General features: G+C 32.2%; 1 protein-coding gene and 1 pseudogene across 1 annotated transcript; both read right to left on the bottom strand.

The window, feature by feature from the left end:
- Window positions 1-1,665: 1,665 nt before the first annotated feature.
- LOC134711105 (proton-coupled folate transporter-like) lies at window positions 1,666-6,307 on the bottom strand. Its single transcript, XM_063571553.1, has 4 exons — window positions 5,125-6,307; window positions 4,156-4,239; window positions 2,431-2,587; window positions 1,666-1,919 (listed from the first exon to the last, which is right to left on the bottom strand). The coding sequence occupies exons 1-4, from the start codon at window positions 6,245-6,247 to the stop codon at window positions 1,823-1,825; spliced, it is 1,461 nt and encodes a 486-aa protein (XP_063427623.1). The 5' UTR covers window positions 6,248-6,307; the 3' UTR covers window positions 1,666-1,822.
- A 2,267-nt stretch (window positions 6,308-8,574) lies between these two features.
- LOC134704505 (proton-coupled folate transporter-like) lies at window positions 8,575-11,683 on the bottom strand (annotated as a pseudogene).
- Window positions 11,684-12,551: the final 868 nt, after the last annotated feature.

Below are 12,551 nucleotides of genomic sequence, written 5' to 3'. Positions count from 1 at the left end.
TTACAGACAATTATGTCCTATATTTTTGACAAAGATAACTACATGTGGAGATAAACATGTATCTATAGAAATTTGAGGGAATAAAGGTCACTCTACATATTTATGATTTGCTTAGGATTTTTTACTGACTCAGTCTTATTATCGATAACTTGTTAAGATTGATGACAAATACCGTGAATACTTAATTCCATCTTATCATTTTTTTTTAAATTGTATGTAGAAATATCATCGTTCATGTTTTTTCTCCACATGTCACGTAAACCATTGGGAAACTAGGGAGCTTTCGTTTCACTGTGCGGGATTTATACATACACAGTCACGTTCGGTCGGAAAGGGAACTCTATGATTAAATTCTGGAACTAAAGAAATAAAAAAAAAATCTTTTCTGGCTCTTTTATTCACAAAAAGATCTACATGTTGTCTTGCAAAGTTTACTTTCGTTGTAGAATGTCGTATAGTTGTCCTGGTCTCCACTTGGAAGTTGTCTACAGCCGGACAGCAAATTCCTGATTTGTCCGTTAAAACCCCGGCTGATAGTGGGTAATTATGCAACATCTCCTTAATTTTTATAGAATCAGTACATATACTCATATATGAACAAAGTGTAGTAGTCAGTCGGGAACCAGCTTAGATCGCCTTTATCCCTGCACTATTAACGTTCATCGAGCGTTTTAGTGATCGTCATTATGCATGATAAACTGGGTACACTGTTCTATAGATACTTAATCACTGTTCCCTAATGACAGCAGTGCTGATTGTCAATTATGATAATCGTCCTGAATATGCATGAAATATTTGCCACTGGACGTTAAGCAACCAACAGTCAATCAATTTTTAGAATTTGATTTGCTGAAAAACTCGAGCAATATAGCATCATAGTTTTCTAATCACTCGCTCAACATGGGAACGGAAGTGACGATGCCCCTAAACGCACGAATGATGTTCACTAAAACCAAAGTTTTTTGGCGGAAATGCTTCGAACTCGAAAGTAGTATAACTGTTTAATATCAATCGAACAGTTTGAAACCAGAAATTGATAATGCATACTTTACTGAGGTCTTTATTGTTTTGATGATTTGAAAACCATTTTTATTTCATTTGAAAACCGATCAATGTCACGTGAAATTAAAAGAAATTCCATCTGCGAAGTGCATGATTTGGGAAGTATTTTTTTCTTTTGAATTGTTTCACATTTTTAAAAAATCTGGAACCTTTCATAGCTTACACAAAACTACATGGGTGTGCTGATTGTTGTAGGTCGTCCAGTGCATTAATGTTGTTTTGATTATTGATATTTGACTCTGATGGATATTTATGTCATTGGCAGTCATACCACTCCTTGAAATAATCCGTTGTAAATGTATCTGAAATTATGTCAATTGCGGAGGATAATGTTTTTGTGTGGATTGAAAACTTAATTTCAAATGTGTTTGTTTTTCAAACAAATACGAGTGCGTCAAAAAGTAAGTGCTATTTTCACAATAAATTTATAACACACTAAACAAAAGTTGTTTGAAAATATGTATTGTCTGTTTTTCTTCGACTAACGGTTTTATCGTTCCTTAAATGTATTTTGTCGTTCAGTAGCTGTGTTTTTCAAATATTATATCCATATCTTCCTTTATTTCTACTGTAACACAAACAAATTGATTTTTATCTTTGGCACAAGGTTAATTATAAATTTTTGTAAAAATTGATACATTATAAAATTGCACAACATTACAAAAACAACAACAAATAAGACCGTAGCCCCTGAGTTACGCATCTTCGGTAAATTGTACGACCATGATTTAAATATATTGTGCTCTTCTGTTCATCAAAATTATTGTAGTATCTTTGTTTTCTCTGTGCTCTGTATTGCAGTCTTTTCTATAAGGATTTCATCACGTATATGTTGTGTATTTGTACAGGAAATGAACCTGAAATACAAAAAGAAGTGAAAGAAAAATAGTCTGATGATTCCGAAAAGGTTATTTGAATACCTTCATTATAAACTACTACATAAATCAGGGAGCTAGCTGGATCAATATAAGGGAAACCGTGTGTCCGAATCTCTTTGTACTAAATGTGCTACTGTATATATATGTGTATGTCATGTACATAAATTTTTTTAACTACAATATGTTTTAAGTAAACTCCTTAACCAAATATTTGAAACCAAAGGATGCACACTTACCTGATTCATAAGCAAACCATTACTAAAAACATAATTCAGTGAAATATTGCACACTGCAGACAGCTAGTGTATCTATTTGAATCCTGCGTTAAATAGACATCTTTACATTTTTTATTGAAGTGAAACCGGCTTGAATGATGTGATTGATTACCAATGTAATAGGAACCGTGCATTTGATTTGTGATGTATATATCTCGTATTTTGTGTGGAATGTATTGAGCATTTATTATAGATTTGTCGTTTAAAAGAATTACATTAGGAAAAATACTGCAACTGCTGAAACACCAGCCATAACAAAAAATACCAATCCGTTGTATATCGACATGGTCTGGTTATAAATGTTGTTAAACAAAGTAGCAGCGCCAAGAGAACAGACAGCTTCCAGTAGGTATACATTCGAAAATAATACACCTAAAGAAAATAGAAATGTATAGCATGAATTATTTATGTGGTTGAAGATCAATCAGAGATGGTAAAGCGTAATTAGCAGCTTTAAACAATTACACAAATTTAATATCGATAGTTTCTCTGTACACTTATTTTTTTTCAAATATAAGAAAGTCTGCTAAAATTACCGTGATGTACAACAGGAAATGATCCCTGGAAACGAACACCGAAACAATGTTCTGGTAACGAATACAGAAACAGAGTTCTGGTAACGAGTACAGAAGCAGTGTTCTGGTAACGAACACATACGCAATGTTCAAGTAATGAATACAGAATCAATGTTCTGGTAACTAATACAGATGCAATGTTCAAGTAATGAATACAGAATCAATGATCTGGTAACTAATACAGTTGCAATGTTCAAGTAATGAATACAGAATCAATGTTCTGGTAACTAATACAGAGGCAATGTTCTGGTAACGAATACAGAGGTAATGTTCTGATAACGAATACAGAGGCAATGTTCTGGTAAAGAATACAGAAGTAATGTTATGGTAACGAATACAGAAGCAATGTTCTGGTAACGAAAACAGAAGAAATGTTCTTTTAACGAATACAGAAGCAATGTTCTGGTAACGAATACAGAAGCAATGCCCTGGTAACGAATACAGAATCAATGCTTTGATAACGAATACAATGGCAATGTTCTGGTACCGAATACAGAAGCAATGGTCTGGTTACGTATACGAAGCAATGTTCAGGTAACGAGTACAGAAGCAGTTTTCTGGTAACGAACACATACGCAATGTTCAAGTAATGAATACAGAATCAATGTTCTGGTAACTAATACAGAGGCAATGTTCTGGTAACAAATACAGAAGCAGTGTTATGGTATCGAATGCAGAAGCAATGTTCTTTTAACGAATACAGAGGCAATGCCCTGGTAATGAATACAGAATCAATGCTTTGATAACGAAAACAATGGCAATATTCTGGTACCGAATACAGAAGCAATGGTCTGGTTACGTAAACAAAGCAATGTTCAGGTAACGAATACAGAATCAATGTTATGGTAACGAGCACATATGCAATGTTCTGGTAACGAATAGAGAAGCAATGTTCTTGTAACGAACACAGAAGCAATGTTTAGGTAACGAATACAGAAACAGTGTTCTAGTAAGGAGCATCGAAGCAATGTTTTTGTTATGAATACAGTAGCAATGTTCAGGTAACGAATACAGAAGCAGTGTTCTGGTAACGAATACAGAAGCAATCTTCTGGGAACGAATACAGAAGCAATGCTCTTTGTCCCGAATTAGGTAGAATTGTATATTTATCCAGCAATTTTTATCAAAATAACATTTACAATACCAATTTTACTGAACCATATGTGTATTTCGACGATAAATGTCTCATCAGTGATGCTCGAAACAAACTGATTTGCAATCCAAACTTATTTAAAAATTGAAAAGCTAATAAATCCTAAAATGACAAACCCGATATATGAAAACTCTCATCATACAATACATAGCCTTTTTGTGGATTTGATTGCTTATCATTCAACATGTGAAATCAATTATCCTTATACTGACCTTGCTTGTCTTTACTCACTAAACGAGAAAGTACACCTTTAATCATAGATATTGGCAGAAACCTCAGAATACCAACTGCTGTTCCTGAAAAAATATTCTTGAACTTTATCATTTCTATAATATCTTGGGGCAAATTCTTTATAATTTAATCATATACAACTGTACAAAACCATTGCAATGTCAATTAAAAAAGTCAATGATGAATAGACTGAAGTGACCAGAGTGAACACGTGTATTGTCTAAACTGACTTTCTGTGCTTAACAATAAAACTTGGTTGCAATTTACTGATAAAAGTCATGGCTATATATAAGGGCGAAAAACGGTGTGGGTTCTTCTGGAAGGAATGTGTTATTTAGAAACCACAAACTGAAATTTGTATGCATAGAATGTCCTCGCGATTTGTTCTTATTGTGTAATATTAGAATAGTTTCAGTATTTCAATAATTGTTTGTCAAATCCACTTGATAAACTGTTGATAAAAATTAAATCAACTTAACTTAATATTTAATTACTGGTACTGTATATATATGCAAAATCAGGCAAAAAGTTTTTCACTTCTCTTTAAGCCATAAAAAAACAAATGAATAATTGTGATATATAATTAATGATTTTATAACATATATTTTATTTATATATATTGTAACATATCTTATGTATTCGTTGAAGTATATTAAAATGAAAAGTATACATAATATCTTTTTGTTTCATATAACGTATCGATATATATTATTATATTATTATATGTTTTATAAGTTATCTTTTCTTTTTTATAATGTTTCTACCAAAAAATATGATCATATCTTTTTACAAATAAATATAAGTTATCTTATCATATTTTTATAAGACCTTTTGAGGACCTGACTTTTTATCTAGAAAGTTAAAGAGAAGTTTTAAGGTTTTAACTTCCAGAGTTAACTTCAGATAATTTGTGACGCATCAAACTTTAAGTAATATTTTCATTACCTTACCTATATAAATCATTGAGTCATCATTTGATAGTCCGAACAGAACAAAACATGCTACACCAGATAGCATACAAAAAATTGAAATCACGTCATCTTTTAGACGAACACAGCATACGTGTAGACATTTGATCACAACACCGCCGAAAATATATACTGTACAATTGGTTATAGTGTTGTACCATCCAATATGTTCTGAAGTCCAACAAAAAGGTTCGCCTAAGATATAAATTGTTCTTATCGAGAAAGCACCATTCATGGGCAAGTAATAAAGACAGTACACAACAAAATATAATATTAGAAATCTGATGTAATGTTTGCTATTTTGTTTTGACGATTTCCATAATGTGAACAGCTGTCCTGGAATTTCGCGGAAACGGAGTGTTGAGGTAATTTCTTGTGGTTTCCACGGATCTTTAAGAGTAATGGTGATTAAGACTAGTAGAGAGAGCATTAGTCCTGATGATATAAGATATGGGTAAGAAAAACCAACAAGTTGTATCAAATATCCAGTACCTACTTGAGAGCAGGCAATCCCGAGTCCTAGAAGTGCTTCATAAATAACAAGAACGAAAGATCTTTCTTTACCATCTGATGTGCAATCTGCCAAAATTGCAATATTGGCTAAATGAAAAACGTAAAAATTTCCGGATAAACCAAGAATTCCACAAGCAATAACATAGTAGTATAAATGAAAGTTCATGTAAACAATTAATGTTTTTAAAGCAAGTGATATACATACTAACAAAACATTCCAAAGAATGAGAGGTTTTCGTCCAATTTTATCCGCCATTGGACCTACAAACATTAAAACCGGAAGTGCAAATCCAGCCTGTGCTAAAGAAATATACCACGACCAATTTGATGTTAAACCTTGTATATTGTCATCAGAAGCTGATGTTGTGTTGAGAAGACATGTCTTTGTTGCTTGTAGAGAATCATTAGCTGCTTTGAAGTCGGTAGCATTTGTAACACTTTTTAAATACGCATATATATACTGTGGTTCAGCTTGGCCTGACGTTTCACATGCACAACCATAAATCATCACATAAACCACTACCCGTAATTGAGTACCAAAACTTCCGATTGATTTATCATGTTCTTTTAAAAGAGGTTTCGTTTCCTCCATTATTAAAAATTATTCCAGGGAGCCTGTTTTATCCCAAATTGTATTAGGTCACTCACTACATGCATAGTTTACTGTATATCATTTTATCTTAATATTTACAGTACACACGTGTCATTGTGTGCAAACATCAACATTTTATAATAGATAATGCTAAAAATAACATTTGAATTTAAATATTTTAAAGTAACAGTGATTTGTTTAAAATTGTAGAAGCAGTGATATCAATAGTTATCAAAGGTACCAGGATTATAATTTAATACGCCGACGCGCGTTTCGTCTACATATCAATGCTACTAATTATCTTCAACATTGCATTCGACCACATTTTCTATCAAATGCATCATAAATCTTGTCCACTGTCTACTGTCAGGTACATCTGATGCCAGTAGACTCAACCCAAGAAACAATGGCAAAGCCCCCAAATGTAGACTATAAGTGACTCAAAGGTTATTCGTACCATCTATTGTCAGAACATGGAATAATTCAAATCCAAATATAAGAAACACACCAACTATCCGACAATTTAAACGAAAGCAAAAGGTGACCATTCACCTCTGACATATTATGGTGAAGAGTCCAGAAAATTAAATTAAATGCATACTAGACTTAGAGCAGTTCAATAAAAGCGTACTTAATAAGGTAAACACAGTGAATGATTTGAATCCTGTTGAGGTGCTCCTGTTCAAGATGCCATCAATTACTTTCTAGTATGTTAGTAATATGTCAATCAAAGAATATCTCTGGCGAATGATCTTATAAATCTGAACATACACATTGATATTGAAACGCTATTGTCTTGGAAAAGATGCATACATAATTACGAAACTTTTTCTAAATTGGTATATGTCGTTTTATAAAACAGTCAAAAAGATTTTAACAGTTCTAGTCGACAGTTTTGTTTTTGTCTTTTTATTTTCTCTCTGCTTAATTGCTTTTTCAAAAGTTTTGTTGTTATCATTCCAATGTGACTTCTTCCTTTAATTTTCATTACTGTAAAGCCATATTGTGCATGTGTTTGCTGTCATCATATGTGTGTGTTGTATATATAAGGCAATGATATAATATAAGTTGTTAAACATTTATCTACATCATATTAGAAGTTCATGATTTTCTAAAATTAGATTTCGAAACCTTTCTGCTTATGACAGTTTAAATAAGCAAGCTAACAGAACTCAATTCAGTTTTAACTATTTTATGTGCTTTAACTTTGTTGAATATATAAACTTTAAATTTTCTGGATTTATTATTAGTATAAGACATAAAATACAAAGTCAAAATACAACAATAACTGATTCGAGCGGCCGTATGTAGAAACGCGACCCTGGCGTACCAAAAATACGCCTGTGTCTTAAATGAGTTTTTACAAACAATGCACCTATGCCAATGCTGTTTATAGTTTTGTCCAGAGGGTGATTACGAGCTTATTTTGTGCATTCCTGTATTGACATATAATATTATTGATACAGTCATTTATGTCTATAAATTTTATGTTGATAGTTATTCGAAGCACGAAGGGTTTTTTACTCTACACGCTCCTATGACCTTACTCATATTTGGCTCAACTGTTTGGTTTTCAATGCTTTTCAAAAACGTATTCAGTTTGGCAGCCTAACTTTTTATTCGGGTGGCAGTGGTGAGTCCTATGCAGACAAAGGCGCAGTCTGTCGTTCAACTTATAGACCTTGCACAATTTATATTTGGTGACATTTTAAAGTGTATTTTACTAAATATCTTTTCAATATGATTTTGTTTTTATGAAATGTATTTTTAATTCAAGATAAATTTTATGTGAGGAGAAGTAGGAGATAGATCGATCACATTTTAGCTGTAAACACTTATTCGACACTCAAACATATCATGCAAAAATGTCTTCCTTGATCCACTTTCGAATTGATTTGTTTCATAGGTTCAATGATATCCAAATATCTATTGCTTCTAACTTACTTTCGTCCTCATTGGTAATCATTTTAACTGATAAAATATATCCATACATCCTTATTGTAGTGTTGTTTTTAATTTATAACAGAAATTAAAGTTTTAGTTTAACCAAGAATATTATTTTCATTCATTTGTTTATAGCTTGATTCCAATAAACAGAGAAATTATTCACATTCAAAACGTTCTTAAGAATATATGAAATGATGAGTGATTTTATCCAATCGTTCACTTGTCCCGACAGTCCTCCAAGATTAGTTTATACTTTAGTTGTATTGTGACACATTCAACAATATATTTTACAGAACCTTTGTCAAGAAAGTCAGTAGTGTGTGTATTTTTTTTCATGGACAAACTGAATATTAAGAGATAATTCAACTATAGTATGGACATCATTTTTCAATTCTTTCTGTCTGAACGTCAGGATTGTGGACCACCAAGTCAGTGTGGCTTGTTGAAGACTTTCTCAAAATGGCGTACCTTTAGAAATAAAAATAGTTAAATAAATCAACAATATTTCTTGTTTGAAACTAAATATACATGATAACCAAATCAGTATAGCTTTTTAAACATTTTCTGATACAAACAAACCTTTAGAATAAGAGTTAATATATAATTATTTGTTTTCGATTGATAAAAAGAGTTTATACATGACAATCAACTAACTCAGTGTGGCTTGTTGAATATTTGTTCTATAAAAAAAGAAAGCCTTTAAAATTAATTTAAAAAAATCTTCACGAAATGAACATACATAACATTGACCGCATTCGATTTGTGGGTATAATAAAAGAAACACTTTTAATTAACTTCCTACGCCTGCAGCAATTATTATGGTGAACATCGACTCATGTTTTTCATCTACTGTTCCACACGATGGCGATGACAAAAAAAGAAGAATTATTTAACCCTCAACAATAGTTTTGTAAAACTATACATATTCCCTTCTTTTCAAATGATATCAAATGATTAGTTGTTTTAATCGTGAACTGTGGATTTTCAATGGTTCCGTACTTGAAAGGAGAAATAAACTTACAGTATCAAAATGGTGCCCAGTAACTGGAATCCAGCCATCACGAAAAATACCAAACCTTTGTATAAAGGTCTTGTTTCATAGTAAATATTGTTGAACACTGATGAACCTCCCACCGCACAAGCGGCTGCTACAAGACAGATATTGGAAAACAACACACCTAACAAGAAAATGCAAAATAAATACAAACAGTTAAGTAGCATTTAAAATAAAGTGTTGATCAGTAATATCATGCAGTTGTATGGAACAAAATCACAAATAATCGGCCAGATAACATTTAACAAATGCCAGACGCGCGTTTCGTCTACATCAGACTCACCAGTGACGTTCATATCAAAATAATTATAAAGCCACACTAGTACAAAGTTGAAGAGCTTTGAGGACCCACAATTAAAGTTGTACCAAATACAGCTAAGGTAATATATGCCTGGGATAAGAAATCCTTTGTCTTCGAAAAATTTATAAAAACGACCATATAATTGATATTCATATCAATACCGAAGTGATGACTACTTGGTTGGTGATATCATCGGGGACGAAACCTCCAGCAGCAGTGGCATCAGCCCAATGTTGTAAATAGTTAGCAAAGGTACCAGGATAATAATTTTTATGCATCATCTAAATTATTATAGTAGCACACTTACTCATGTATAATGACAAAGATTTCACCATTCCTTCCGTATCTTGCATAAATCGTGTCGTTCTAGACAGTATATCATACCATACCTTAATATATTAACATTCTCATATTTTTTTAATCAAATACCCAGTGGCTATATATTTGTATTATTTTACCTTGTTTTTCAGTAATAACTAATCTAGACATGATCGCTTTCAGTAACGGTATACAAAGAATCCTTAACAAACCAACTGCTGTGGCTGAAAAAAATTATAATATAGTTTAATTAGTTTGAAAGTACTAATAGCTCATTATGTTCATCATCTACTTGGTGTGTTTTGAATGTGCATCGTTAATATGACTATTTATCCCGAAGTTGGTTGATTCATTTTGCCTAGGACTCAACAAGAGTGGTCTAAGTTAATAAATACCACCTTCATAATAGTGCTTATCGTTTAAAATGTCTCGTTGCTTTATTGTCTAATCTTGATTAATTTACAATGCTGTTCTTGAGTTTAAGTGAACTATTTGCTGTCGGCATACGTGTGTAGCTTATGTACATGTACAATGCAGTGTCAATCTATAGGATCAATTACGTACCCAGTTTCTACAAATTTGCAAAAAAGTATAAATTTACGCCAAAAAAAACCTAGATAAATTTTGAAGAAATGAGTATCGTATCATGCAGATGACAAATCATTTTAATGATATTCTAGTGTAAGTGAAGTTGAAGTGAAAATCAATCTATAAACTTAGTAGCATAAATACCTCCATAAAGCATCCAGTCAGTGTCTGACAGACCATAAAATACAAAACAACCAACTGAAGAAACCAACCCTAATACGGCAATCGTTTCATCTACGATAACATACTGTAAAATTTTCATAATGAAGGTTGCCACTATGAATAATTCTATATCTTCACCTGCTCCAAACCAGCCCACGTGTACTGGATTCCAACAAAATGGCGGACCAAGTTGGTATAGCGTTCTAATTGTCACAAATGAGTTAAATGGAAAATAGTATAAAATATACACAATGAAAAATAAAATGAAATGAAAAATAGACACAGTCACTATAGATTTTTGACGAAATAAGGTAAATATCTGCATCAGAAAAGACGATATCGAAAGCTTAGTTCCTGTATCAAGTTGTCTGCGTGTATCAGTTAGTGTAACATGAACTATCAAAATATACAACAAGAGAACAACTGATGTTATTAAAAATGGATAAGTATATCCTGTCAATTCTATTAAATATCCAGTGAGTAACTGTGCACAGGTAACTGAAATTCCAAGAAAAGAATCGAAAATTACCATAATAAACGATCTTTCTGTGTTATCTGTAATGTCTGCCATTATGGCATGGTTTGCTAAATCAAACGTGTAGAAAGTTCCTGATATACCACTCACTACATGAGCAATAATCAACCAATAAAGATCCATAGACATATATACAATTACTGTCCGAAATGCAAATGATAGAAATGTAAATACTGCATTCCACAATAAAATAGGCTTTCGGCCCACTCGATCAGCCATCGGACCAACCAAAATCACAATAGGTATGGCCACTCCATACTCTGAAACTGTGAAATACCAAGTCCAACTAGAAGCTTGTTTCTGTATGCTATCCTCATTATTCCGACCACATTCCTTCGGTATTGATGTAGTTACATTATTTGTTTCATTCAAATCAGTATGTTCCTTCAAGTATGCGTAGATAAACTGAGGTTCGGCTCGACCGGTTATATTTAAAGCAAATCCATATAGTAATGCGTAAGATAAAACGAATTCACGGGTCCAACGGCTTGGTCTATTCTGTTTTTGAACCAATGAAGTTTTTTCATCCATGATTTTATGTGATTATTTCATGTATGCTAAAATGTTATATATTTATCATGTTTTCTGATATATAGGTTATCTACTTACTAATCGTGAACTATGATGTATGATAGAAATAGATCTATAAAGTGAGGACAAATATATGACTAAAGAAAGCAACGAAAATGTATACGAGACAATATACATTTGATACGTTCAATAATGAGTGCTGTTAATTTCAAGCTCTCTAGAAACAGAAAGTGACTTCACAGATAATTACTTACAGGATACAACTCAACATTATCAAGATGTAGTCCAAATATGAAACCATTCCCTTTAAAAGCAGTCAAAATTTCTACCTAAAGTGTTTTGGACGACCGGACTGATTTTTTTTTAATTTCAAGATAATATGACTTTAAATTGGCTTCAGTTCACAAATTATTGACAATTACGATGCAATAATCATATGAAAATAACATCTTACATGTAATTATTATTATTGGGAAACGCTGATACAAATTTAAGTTTACTTTGTATAGAAGCACATTGAATCCCACAAAAATGACACCGAAGATGATATTATCAAAATGCTGGACATATTCATCGACATGTCGACATTCCGTGATGTGATGTGGGTACTAATTGTTTACCACTTATTTGCTTTTGGTTTTTTTTACTCGTTATAAAAATACAAGACATTTTCATAGACAAAAAGCATCTTGCAAAATTTACATTTTCGATTCATATAAATTGTTGATGTTCTGCCACACAATAGCCAATATTACAATGTGTGATTACATCTCATATACTAGTAATCTTGAGAATAAGGATACTACCTAGAGAAAAGGACCTGCTTCATATTTTGAACTTTCCATCGGTATTGACACTATTTGACGAC

The sequence above is a fragment of the Mytilus trossulus genome, chromosome 1 (genome assembly GCF_036588685.1).
Source record: "Mytilus trossulus isolate FHL-02 chromosome 1, PNRI_Mtr1.1.1.hap1, whole genome shotgun sequence".
Classification (NCBI taxonomy): Eukaryota; Metazoa; Mollusca; class Bivalvia; order Mytilida; family Mytilidae; genus Mytilus; species Mytilus trossulus.
This window is presented reverse-complemented; position numbering and strand designations above follow the sequence as displayed.

Bases quoted from the DNA above. Each gene is read 5' to 3' on its own strand.
- LOC134711105 (XM_063571553.1), bottom strand. From the start codon at position 6,247: ATGGAGGAAACGAAACCTCTTTTAAAAGAACATGATAAATCAATCGGA. The intron at 2,588-4,155 runs GTCAGTATAAGG...TATTTTCTTTAG, and splicing joins AGTGAGTAAAGACAAGCAAG to GTGTATTATTTTCGAATGTA. The intron at 1,920-2,430 runs GTAATTCTTTTA...TTTGTATTTCAG, and splicing joins GTTGCAGTATTTTTCCTAAT to GTTCATTTCCTGTACAAATA.